Here is a 13,230-nt window from a genome sequence, read left to right on the forward strand (position 1 = left end):
ACAGGCCCAATTCAACCAAATGCAGTCTGGGATAACTCTGAGGGAGACCCATGGTAAGTCTCTGGGCTAAATTCATTGATGTCACATCTAGTAGGTCAACGTTTTGAAAATCAAGATCAAGCAAAACTTTGCTTTCATTTACATAGATGTAAATCGGACACAATTCCATTGAAATCTAATAGTTACTCCAGTTTTACACCAATGCAACAGAAGAATTTGTCTTAATGTTTATTTAAACATTGTAGTTTAAATAAATATCCCTAGTATCAAAGCTTAAAATTCATCCTTGGTTTGAGTTAAAGTGACACTAAAAAGACTGAATTTTTACAAAAAAACTACCTCCCAAATGTTGGGTTTGCTTCAAAGTAATAACTGCTAAAAAATGTCATGATATGAATTCCAGGACAATTGCAGAGCTGTTGTACTGCTTGATATTTTGAGCAACAGATTTTACTGACACAGAACAAGGGAATGTTCACACCCACTGTCATGGACTCACAGGTCATGCCACTTCGGCACACCCACTAGTGCATGTAATTTTTAGCAACATTATTCTAAACAAAAAGACATATACATGCCAATTCTAAAAGTCCTTACAGATTATAAGGAATCAGTTCTAACTCCACCCTATTTTACTGTTGAAGCTGCACGTTTAGACATACTCTTCCCCTCCCCAAGCCAAATATTGTATAAGGCTCTAAGTGGACAGCTATAAATCTAGTTTCGAAATTTGTAATTCTCACCCCAAGACTCCAAGTAGACTATACTAAAAATATAAGAGAAGTACAAGCTAAGAGAACCTAAAAGGATGTAGATGCCACACAGAAGTCCTTCCCTCTAACAACCTCTTTTCAGCCAGATCTCAGGGCCTCAACTCCATGCTCATCTTCCCTGACTCCTGCCAATTTTGCCACTATTGATCACTCTCCTTTTCTAAATCTTGTTCTCCCTTAGCATTTGTGACTCCATCTCCTGGTTCTCCTCTTAGGTCTTTGCTTGAGCTTTCAGTGGGACCTCAGGGCTCCATACTTGGCACCCAACTCTTCTTCCCTAGGCCCTCTTTCTCTCTCGAGGTTCTGAGTGCTCATTGGAGCAGGATTTGGCATTAAGAATTTAATGAACGAGGCCTACATTTTCAAAAGCGACTAGTGATTTTTTTTGGTTGCCCAACTTGACACCTTACAGGGGGCCTGATTTTAAGAAAATGCTCCTGGCTATGTTTTTAAGACATATTTAGGTTACTAGTATAATCTGATATTAATAGCAGAGAATGTAATTGAAGAAGTTCTTTTCTAACTCTTGAGGCAGCTAGACAGCTCTCTCTTTTTCAAGGCACCTCAGCTGTATGGTGCCACCAAAATTCTACTCTCAGGCTCACAAGGATGATAATGGGAGTTTTCCATAGGTACAGAACATTCAATAGAGATCTGTAGTTCAGCTTCTAGAGCAAAGTTGTGTTAAGTGGTCCAAGTTTATCCAGACATACCTTTGCCATCTGGGCTGCAGTGGTACCTTTTGCACCCAAAAAAACCATGGACAAAGCAGAGGAGATACTCAAAGGAGAAAAGAATAAGTTCTGTGTATTGGTATTTTCACTCAGCTTTTTGAATAGGTTGAGTGCAAAGGTGGCGTTTGCTTTACTGAGGTTATCCATGGTTCAGAACCTATAAAACACAAAGGAAAGATCATATAAGATACAGATTTAAAATATAATGGAGTATTTAATGTGCCAGATTCTCAGCTGGTATAAAGCACCATAACTCCACTGAAGTCAGTGGAACCACACTGGTTTTACATCACCTCAGGATCTAGCACAGTGTCAAATAAGTTTAAGGACCATGTGTTCTGTCTCTCTCTCTCTCAAAATCCAAGTTTATATAAGAGCCTTCAGATAACAAGTGGGACAAACTCACAAAAATTGCAAAGTTTTCCAATTCTCTAAGATTCGTGTCGATTTTCAAAAACATTATACACAGTTTTTCAGGAATTCAGTACCTAGCTTACAGAACTGTTTAGCCACACGAATACAATTTATATTTCATATTTATACAGGTGATCCAAATTTATCAGCAGATGTTGAATTTGTTTTATATTTAATGGTCATTATTGGAGGCACGTTGTTTAAGTCACAGTTGTGCAATACTTAATACCTCAAATTTACTTTAATCCAACCTGCAGTACATAATTATTTGAATTTATATTACATTCTCTGGTGTAAAATATTCACTGCATGTACTTTATGATCTGGGTTGGTAACTTTCTTAGTCAACTAAAAAGTGATTTTGGGTTTAAAGTTCTATAAACATCTGCCTTATTCACTCATTAGTGGTAAATCCACATATTACTTGGCTGTTTCTAGCCCACTAGGATAGTGTTTGTCTTCTATTCACAGCAGAGTTATGGAAAGTGGATCCTGCGACTATATGTCCTAAGAGGGGTGGAGTGCCCCTTCTGCAGAGATAGGGAGATTGAGGCAAAATGGGAAGAGAAATAGGAAAATATAATGGGCACAGTAGGAAGAGAGAGAGTTTATGATGGGGAGGGAAACACAGGTAAGAAAAGAGCTCTTTATAATAGTCTTTTCTCTTTAATGTTTCAGTCATTTTTAACTTCCTTTCCTCTTCCCTTTCTGACACCTCAATTAGAGGGCAATTGTTCAGCACTGGGTTTGTTTTATACTCTCAGCCCATCTATTCCTGTGTCAGTGACCAACAGGAGATTCTGCTTCCAGCATTTTTCACTCAACCAATTGGGAGCAATCATGACAAGAGGATTTTAAAAGGAATATTATCCTTAATTCACATTGTAATATGACAGACTCTTTAGGATTAAAGAAAGTCTAATGAAGATGAGTAGTAAACATATGTGCCCATCCAAGAACACATACTAGTAATAAAAAAAGTTTGTGTTGGCATCTGATGACTGTTCTGTAGCTTATATGAAGTTAATTTGGTTGTCTCCATCCAACAGCCAGTGAAAAGGAGCCCACATTGCAGTCTGTTTACTAATCTCCATAACATAATGGCTTTATTTTTATGCTGCCGCCCGGTAGTTGCTCATTACAAATACACTTATGCATAAAGAAATTACTGGAAAGCTCCCAATCTGGGTGCCACATTTCAGGAAAGGTGGACAGATTGGAGAGAATCCAGAGAAGAGCAACAAAAACGAATAAAGGTCTAGAAAACATGACTTATGAGGAAAGATTGAAAAATCTAGGTTTGTTTAGTCTAGAAAAGAGAAGATTGAGAGAAGACATGATAACAGTTTTCAAGTACGCAAAAGTTGTTACAAGGAAAAGGGAGAAAAATAGTTTTTCTTAACCTCTGAGGATAGGACAAGAAGCAATGGGCTTAAATTGCAGCAAGGGAGGTTTAGGTTGGACATTAGGAAAAACTTCCTAGCTGTCAGGTTAAGCACTGGAATAAATTGCCTAGGGAGGTTGTGGAATCTCCATCATTGGAGATTTTTAAGAGCAGGTATCAAGGTTCCTTCCCCACTCTGAACTCTAGGGTACAGATGTGGGGACCTGCATGAAAGATCCCCTAAGCTTATTTTTACCAGCTCAGGTTAAAAACTTCCCCAAGGTACAAACTTTGCCTTGTCCTTGAACCGTATGCTGCCACCACCAAGCGTGTTAAACAAAGAACAGCGAAAGAACCCACTTGGAGATGTCTTCCCCCAAAATATCCCCCCAAGCCCTACACCCCCTTTCCTGGGGAAGGCTTGATAAAAATCCTCACCAATTTGTACAGGTGAACACAGACCCAAACCCTTGGATCTTAAGAACAATGAAAAAGCAATCAGGTTCTTCAAAGAAGAATTTTAATTAAAGAAAAAGTAAAAGAATCACCTCTGTAAAATCAGGATGGTAAATACCTTACAGGGAAAACAGATTCAAAACATATAGAGAATCCCTCTAGGCAAAACCTTAAGTTACAAAAAGACACAAAAACAGGAATACACATTCCATTCAGTACAGTGTATTTTACCACCCATTAAAAGGAAATCTAACGCATTTCTAGCTAGATTACTTACTAACTTTACAGAGTTTCTGAGACTGCATTCCTGATCTGTTCCCGGCAAAAGCATCACACAGACAGACCCTTTGTTTCCCCTCTTCCTGATTTGAAAGTATCTTGTCTCCTCATTGGTCATTTTGGTCAGGTGTCAGCGAGGTTACCTTCACTTCTTAACCCTTTACAGGTGAAAGGGTTTTGCCTCTGGCCAGGAGGGATTTTATAGCACTGTATACAGAAAGGTAGTTGCCCTTCCCTTTATTTTTAATGACAGCAGGTTATAAAAACCTCTGTCAGAAATGGCCTAGATAATACTTAGTCCTACCAGGAGTGCAGGGGACTGGACTAGATGACCTCTCAAGGTCCCTTCCAGTCTTATTATTCTATGATTCTATGAATTAGAGCTGATTGATATGTTTTGTATTTTCAGAACCTATAACCAGCAGGCAATACTAATTTAAATTAATTGTTGGGGGGGAGGGGGGCGGGATTTATTTGGTTAGTGATATGGCAATAAAGAGCTAAAAGAAACTGGAGAGTCTATACAAAACTGTCAAGGCAACTTTCTAATAAAAATATTCTAAAACTATTCAGCTATTTAGGGGATTTCTCAAGTGCACAGTTACAGCACAGTAGCAAAGAAATCATTTTTGTAGAAGGATGGACTGTTGATTACAGTGCTATTTTGGGACTCAGGAGACCCAGTATCAACTCCCTGGTCTGCTACAGGCTTCCTGCGTGGCCTTGGGCAAGACACACAGGCTATGTCTACACTGCAGTGAAAGACCTGAGGCACAGATGTGTCTAGCGTGGGTCAGCTGACTCAGGGCTGCAGGGCTATAAAACTTCAGTATAGAATTCAGGCACAAGCTGAAGTCTAGCCACTGAGACCCCATGAGGGGGGAGGGTCCCAGAGCCCAGACTCCATCCTATTGCCCCATTGACTCTTGAAAGAAAAAGAAAAAAAAAAAAAAAAAAGAGGGGAGAGGAAGTACTGTTGGTCATGATGACATCCAGAGGTTACAAACTGGTACCTGTTGCACTGTTACCAGAAACTCGAAGTCTGATTTAGTCCATGTTTGGTTACCCTAAGTACCACTGGAACATGAAACACTTGTGCACTGTAAAGCTTAGACTGAATTTAAAAAAAGAATCCACAGAGAATTTTACACCACACAGGTAAACACTTGCACTTCTGAGGTTGTTAGAAAATAAGTGCGAACAGTCCACCTGGAGGAAGTGGGGGAGGGTTAAATGTTAACCTGAGGTTACAGATCCAGCCACCTACAACAATATCAGTTGAGATGATAATAGTGGATTAACTACAGATAACAATTTACAGCCATTTTATGGTCTCAGCCAGTAACAAAAACTTCAAAATGTCTCAAATCTTTTATCCTAAGGCAGCAACTAACACTGGTATGTTTATTGCTACAAAACACAAACCTACACCAAATTCACATTCCCAACTCACAATGTCTAACTCAGAGGAAAAAACCCACATCCTACCAACTTCTTGTTTCAACAAAAGAAAAATGCTTGCTGGCAGCTTTGCTGTTAACTAAGGCATTATTCAACACGCCTGCCAAACTATCAAGTATATTTGTCTGATATTGTACGTAACTGTAACTGACTCAAGACAGAGGCTTTGTTAAACTCAGGAAAGAGTGCAAAAGAACTGCATTTAAATTAAAAATAAGAGCACCAATCTCCACAGCCCTCCAGCCCTCACAAAGAGAAAAACATTTAGTTGGAGATTTTTTTTTCTGTTTCACTGAGAATGATTAACTAAAATTTAAATTTGAGATTAACCAGGATGGGTTTTCTACACTACATTATCATCTGATTGATCTTTAGATATTTGAGGTGTACTCTGAAAATTATCAGAGCTCAAGCAATAAGAAGGGCATTTACTCTACAACACTGAATTAAGGATAACGTTGGGGACACTAGGCATGGCCACTAGGTAACTCGACGGTATGGAAGACCACGAGTGTCGATGAAGCCCCCTCGCACTAGGCCCAAGTGTCCTTGGCCCCCCCGCCCGGAGGCACTCGCAACAGTCATGCTGGGGATTTTGCAACAATATGTTGCAAAATCAGACTGTCTGAAACTAAACAAGGCCAGACAGGGCACATATGGCAGAACAATGCTGAACAAAGCAGCTTTATATATGGTTTAACAGATGGTACAAAGAAAAAGGGAACTAGCTGGTATCTGGATTGGCTGGCTATATGGATACTTAGGGCAGCTTGCTATTGGATAAGTATGTTGAAGAAAGGATGTATAAAAGTCTGTGTAACTTCCTGCTCTGTGTACAGGATTTGAGGTTACTGTCTCCCTGTACCACTGGAAGCTTCAAATAAACTTTTCCGCTTCTCCACCCTGTTGTGATTATTGGGTGACGCACACCGGGCAACGAACCTTGCTGTTGCCTGCCTCGGGTACTCTGTGCCGGCAACAATAATATTTAGTGATGTCACTTTGTGGGACTTACAAAAAATAAAAAATTTTGCCCTGCACAGAATGCAGTTAAGTTTACTCATGCAAATTTTTGTAGCCATCTTACTGGAAAACACACTCCAACCACATTGTATGTTACAACTGCAGTAGCAAAAATCCTACTAGACACACACGCTAGCCAGTTGAACTGTTGTAACACAGCAGATTTTCTATGTAATTCCATCGAAAAGTTTTATTGTTCTAGCAATCCAAGCAAAAGACTGGGAACCAGAAGCTCTTTTCCTGGTTCTGAAATGGACTTTCTCTGTGGTCTAAGATAAGTAACTCCACATCTTATTCCTCTGAGCTGTCAGAAAGGGATAACCTAGTACTACCAGAATTTTGAAATAAAAATAATGCTATTTAAAGATTATTTTTTGTGACAAAGTTTTCAGTTTTGATTCCATCCAGCTAACATCTAAACAATTATTTTTAAAGTATTGGAAGAAAAATACCATCATGCCCTTGCAAATTTCCTAAGTTTCCACTTTCAGACGTACTTTGCAGTATGCTTATTGTAGTCAGCTACACTTCGATTATTTTTCTGCCATTGGTCTAATTGACTACATGTAGCGACTGGGCCTTTATCAGAGACTAGAATTCAGGGGTTCTCACAAAAAAATTTTTGGTGGCCTCAGAGTATGGCCACCAACTCTTGCTGGTGGTCGCACTGACACTATTTCCTAAATTACTTTATTCACTTTAGGAAAAATAAATATAGAAGCACATATAGACATCCAAATCATTGTAATTTACTTATGTAGGTTTTTTTTTTTTTTGCAGACTCAATAATAAAAATAATGCTGTGAAAAGTGATATTTGCACGTTTGTTAATACCACTTTTCGCAGCAAGCCCCAGGACAAATTAAGCCCTGGATGGAGGGGGAATCAGCAGGGGTCAGGAGTAATGGGGGGATGGATGTGGGACAAGGAAGGCAGTGGAGTCCAGGGGCAATGGGGGTGGAGGGTTGGATGCAGGGCCAGGTGAGGCAGCAGGGATCAGGAGTGATGGGGGTGGACGGTGAGCCCCGTGACCAGACCCGGGGGTCAGTGGCCATGTAGCTGGGGGTCAGTGCCAGTGGCAAGAGCACGGGGGCAGGAGCTGCACAGTCAGAGTCAGGAGCCAGAGTCAGAACCTGCTGCTGTGTGCCTGGAGCTGTGGCTCAGCCCCAGGGCCAGCACCTGCTGGAGCCCAAGTTGGCACCCGCTGCTGCATGGCCAGGGCAGGGGATCGGCACCCAGGGCCAGCTCCTGCCAGAGCTCAGGTCGGCACTCATGGCAGGGGCTGGGGAGTCAGTACCTGGGACCAGTGGCCGTTGCTGCAAGTCCAGAGCTAGGGGTCGGCAGCCAGGGCTTGGAGTTGGAGCCTGCCGCCACGCAGACGGGGGTTGGTGCCCGCCACCAGGAATCTGCACCCAGGGCTAGATCTGCACTCCTAGAGCCCGGGGTTGGCATCCATTGATGCACAGCCAGGGCTAGGGGTCAGTGGCCAGGCCAGCTCCTGTGATCAGCAGCCAGGGCTGGAGATCTGCAGCTGGGGCTGGCATCAGGAATTGGCAATCACTGACAGGGATTGACGCCCAGGACCAGCACCCACCAGAACCCAGGGTGGTGTCCGCTGTTGCACAGCTGGGGTTAGGGGTTGGCATTGAGGGCTCATGATCAGGGCTGGGAGTCAGAACATGGAGCCAAGGGTTGGTGCCGCAGAGCCAGAGCCAGGAATCAGAGCCTGCCGCCACACAGCTAGGGGTTGGAGCCTGAAGCCCTGTGGGCCTGGCCGCAGGCCGGGGCCACGTGGCTAGAGTGAGGGGTCAGCACCCCAAACATCGCGGCTGCAGCCAGGTGTTGGCGCACAAAGCCCCGTGGTTGAAGCCCTGGTCCACACAGCCCGGCTCCCTAAATCCCACCACCCAACCACCCCAAGACTGAAGCCCAACCCCCGCTGTGCCCCTGCCCCATAGGTCCAGAATTCACCTTGCTTCTTCAGGGTTGTGCCTCACCTGTCTCCAGAGGCGGTGCAGGGTGGTGCATCCTGGAAGGGAACAACAGGAAGGGAAGGGGGGGGGATAATGCTTTGCTCCCTCTCCCCCATCACCACCCAGGTGGTCTGTGGCCCCACAAAAAGCCCCTGGTGGTCACATTTGAGAAACACTGGACTGGATTATCTATTCCCAGTGTTACTATTTGTGTTGGGTTTCTAGGTTACAGAATATCATGGTCCTGACAGCTGTCATACAGATAAGACTTCTGATTTGCCAGCAAGATAGTTCCATTAATACACAGGTCTGAGAGCCAAGTGCAGTGAATGGGTTTGGGAAGAGGCAGAAGAGAAAATTGTCAGACTCATCAAATGTCCAAACTTGTAGACCACATTTACGTTAACAGCAATGCAAAGATGATCCATCTAGGTTGTTACGTGGTCACCCAGTACCATTGTATCCACATGCCTCCTATCGGGACATAACATTTTGAATTTAGGGTATGCATTCTCATCAATGGATGTGTCTCTTTTAGGAGTTGTTCACTGTGAGAAAGGTTGTTCTGTTTAAAATGGAAAGTTTCAAAGGAACCACTCTGTTGGGGGCAAGCTCAGTGCTCAGGGGTGCTTAATTCCTGATTCAAAGTTTGCATGGAGTCTGCAACACAGACCTTTTGCCCCAACCTGCTGGTTTTTTTATTCATGTCACTTACAGCTGAATGGATCCGCCTAGAAGACGAGCGGTTTAGTTAAAGATTGCAAAATTAGAGTTCATGATCTATTGTGTGCTGTGAGGCAAACCACATAATTCGAGTGAAGTCACCAATACAAGCTCAGCATGACTGATCTGCACCTTTATAACTTGTCACTTGTGCCAGACTGCACACTGTAACCGCTCTGATTCCCTTTTTCCAGCCCTCATGATCAGCAGTTGATAAGTAATCTTACAGTAATGCATCCACTGGACAAGAACTACTCTCTTTGGAATGGCCTGCTCACATCCCACTTGTCAAGAAAATTGAGGGGTGGGAGTGGGAAGACAGATCTCTTCTATTTTATATCATACAGAGTGAGAGAGAATGGACAATCTTATTTTTGTTTTCCATATTTTTCAATATTAGATGGTGTGCTGGGGGAGGAAGGCTTGACTAGTGCATTCCTATGCACTGGCTATTCCTCAGCTGCCACAAGGCCTATCAATCCAAGACAGACAGGGAACAAATTAGGGAAGCCCTGTGGGATACTCTAACCCACACTGAAGGGCCAGAGGATACAGATGAGATGTAAGCCAATTTGCCCCCTCCCTGTACTAGAATTGGATCTCCCTCTCTCTTGTGTAGATGTGATACATGTTTTATAGTTTTAATTCCCTGGTGTTTTTTGCTTATTTGCTTTTTGCATCATGTACCTTTTTGGCACTATTAAAAGCACCTTGAACTTAAGTTGCAAGTTGATTGAAATTAAATTGATTATGTTCTAGAAAAACAACAGACTCAGTACTGGCATTTGACTCCAAACTAGGAGACAAGAAAGCAAATCGCAGACCTGCTAGCTCCTAAACACCTCTGACCAAATATTGCAAGACCGATCTGTTGTGATCATGCTGTCTTATTACTGAAGACAGAAGTTTATCCAAACCCTAAAACAGATAATCAACGTACAAAGGGGCACTCACTCTGGTTCCGAGATAGTGCTAACTTGGAAATAACAGGAATACATTTGGACTCTGTTTGATTTAGAATATTGACCATCTGGTTTGATGGCAATATTACCGAGTAACTGAATCATCTGCCCTTTTCCATTTTACAGTAATCCTATTAGGAAAAAGAACATTCTTCTCCCTCTCCCTTAGAGGAAAGCATCTCTCTGTTGTATACAGGTCTATGTATATCACGGGCCCTATTATTAGGCCTAGCCAATCAGATTCCTTTCATGACTATGATAATGGAGCTGTTTTTTTAGTTTACCAAACAGTGGAGTCTGTATGTGCGCTGGTACAGATGGCTACATGTCAGAGGGAATAAAATTCTGGGATCTCAGACAATGGCATTTCTCGTATTTCCCCTTTGCTCTGTGCTGTGTAGTATAACTCCCTGCATTACAGTGTGAGTTTCCATGCCACAACAGATAATTCTTTTGTAATTTAGAAAAATTTCTAGATCTATGGTCAACACACTCTAAAAAGAACCACTCCTGCAATCATGACAGCTGCCACAGGCTTTACAGGCTTGCAAATTTGCAGTGCATTTCTCCTCTAGTTACTGAAACTGAAAGAGGGAAAAGAGTCAAAATTAGGGGAAAAAATCCAATGTATTTGATAACGGCTAACCTGCATATACAGGAGAATAAGAGCTACCTTTTTTAGAATTGACATAACATTTAAAAACTATCACAGAGATATTAAGAGGCTATAATAATAAAAGAGCACTTAATTTCATATTGTTCCTCACAGTGCATCCGAGGCACATGTCAGGTAGCAGTGTGTATCATGTTGCCCATCTCTGTTTAAATACTGTACTTAACGTATACATATTCAATAAATCCAGTTGAATGAAACAAAAAGTTATGGAGTAGAAATGGGAAACTAGGAGATGTGAGGGATTTGTTTATCAAAGGGCTTGCTCCCCCTCCAAACTGCATTACGTTCAAGCTTCTTGTTCTTGACTTCAAGGCCCTGCATAACTGGTCTACCTTCTTTGTCTGTTCATTCCAACACTCCCCCACCACCCCCAATGCCAAAACTGCCCAGTCCCTCCACTCTACCCCTGCTAGCAAACATCAAGTTTGTATAGGACTCAGATTTTAAGGATTACAGTGGTCCCTCATGACCATCCGCATAACTCTAAGAGTTTCACTCTCCTTATGAGCATGTGAAGGTACTTCAGACACGCTCATTAGGGCAACATCAACCCCATAACTTGTGGTTGAACTACAGCATATCTTTTAGAAATACAGCCAATCTTAATTTAAAAATGTGAAGTGATTGAGACACCATCAAGTCTTTTGGTAAGTTATTTCAATGGTTAATTATCCTCCCTGTTCAAAATTTGCACTTTACTTTCCATTTGATTTTGTCAAGATTCAACTTCCAGCTATAGGATCTCGTTATACCTCCGTCTGCTAAATTAAAGAATCTCTACTACCAAATATCTTCTCTCCACATCGACAATTCTCCCATGCATGAAACTCCCTTCTTGAACTAGTCTCCAAAGCAACTTCAATCCCCATATTGAAATCCTTCCTTAAGGCCCATTCCAAATGTGACATCTACAAGGCAGCCAATTGATTAGTTTTTGTCAAATCAATGTCAAAAATCTCTTCTCTGCTCTCTGAATACTGTGAATAGTTTTGAATTTTAAAAATTCATCTCATAAAATATTGCGTATGCATACCTATATCTATCTCCCCTTATGTGGGAGTGTAATGGGAGCCAAGGCAGTATTTAACAAGTTGTAATGTTTGTGCAGATATACAGTTATCTTAAAAACTAAGGCCACAATCTTGCAGTAAGTCTGTCTGCATGTCTGGACCTCTGCAGCCTGGTAGGACTCCATGAAGCAGTGAGTGGGCCTTTATGCAGGGTTTGCTTGAGGACTGGGGCCTAAAGGGTGTACCCAGAAGTGGCTATCCCCACCCCTCAAAAAGAAAAAGCTTGTTTTACACTAATACATAAGGCTATCTGGTGACCACAATGTCACATAACTTTAGAAATACAGTTAGCTCTATCTGTAAAGCGAGGAAAAGAAAGTGAGGAACCCAGAATGTGCATAATACAAGCAATGAGTCAGAAAAAATTAATCCCCACATTTCGATTAAAATTTAATTCAGGTTCAGTCTAACCTTCCAGTGAGTTTGTACTGTCTGTTTTAGAGACTTATTAGAGAGACAAGGTGGGGAAGGCAACAGCTTTTATTGGAGCAAGTTCTGTTGGTGAGACAGACAAGTTTTAAAACTTCTTCAGGTCTCAGAAAGGTATTGAAGAGCTCTGTATAGCTGGAAAGCTTGTCTCTCTCACCAACAGAAGTTGGTCTAATAAAAGCTATTACCTCACCCACCTTGTCTCTTATATCTTGGGACTAGCAGGGCTACAACATTATATACTTATTGAAATACCAGCCAAAACAACATGCAGGCCTTGCAGTGGATCGTAAAATCTTCAGGCTCAGTTTTGTCATGGGTAGTGCGGATTTATGCCATGATACAGAGGTTATGAAAATAACCGTAGTATGTTCATTGCAAGCTTTATTGCCTCCTTCACTCCAGGGCTGCAGGGATTCATTTAGAGACACCTGCCCTGTTTTACTGCCTCAGTGAATGGCAGTGCCAGGCACCTCCATCACCAGAGCCTCTCCCCCAAGAGTCAGCAGCCAAGGCAGGGCTCCTGTATGTGCAGCGGATTTAATAAATCCCAAGTACCAGCATCCTGTGCTGCGTGTACCACACCCACCAGCTCTGTCCTAGCCCACCGGCAAGGGAACCAGGGAAGGGTCCTTGGCTGGCACTAAGAAACCCAGCGCCAGGCGCACAGAATCACAGGGTTAGGAGGGACCATAAGGCTAAATAACCCCCCTCCTCCACCTGGTCTTACTGGGAGGCGGAAACCACAGGCTGAGTCACCTTCTCAAGGCAGGAAAGGCCCCCGGGTGCCTATTGTGAGTTGTGGAGTCAAGATTCCGGGGCCCGGTCTCCTAGGAGCCTGACTCCTCCCCTGTCCCCCCCATACGCTGCCCC

The 13,230-nt window shown here is 42.5% G+C and overlaps 1 protein-coding gene across 1 annotated transcript in view; it reads right to left on the reverse strand.

Annotated features, from left to right (window-relative positions):
• LOC125632075 (uncharacterized) overlaps nucleotides 1-4,475 on the reverse strand; it is a 33,159-nt gene extending 28,684 nt beyond the window's left edge. The window contains exons 1-2 of the mRNA XM_048839730.2: nucleotides 4,039-4,475; nucleotides 1,487-1,664 (exon numbers count right to left, since the gene is read on the reverse strand). Of these exons, the coding sequence (XP_048695687.2) occupies nucleotides 1,487-1,654 (168 nt within the window). The 5' untranslated portion in view covers nucleotides 1,655-1,664; nucleotides 4,039-4,475. The remainder of the gene's footprint in view (nucleotides 1-1,486; nucleotides 1,665-4,038) is intronic.
• Nucleotides 4,476-13,230: the final 8,755 nt, after the last annotated feature.

This window comes from Caretta caretta, chromosome 2, assembly GCF_965140235.1.
Source record: "Caretta caretta isolate rCarCar2 chromosome 2, rCarCar1.hap1, whole genome shotgun sequence".
NCBI classification, from domain to species: Eukaryota; Metazoa; Chordata; order Testudines; family Cheloniidae; genus Caretta; species Caretta caretta.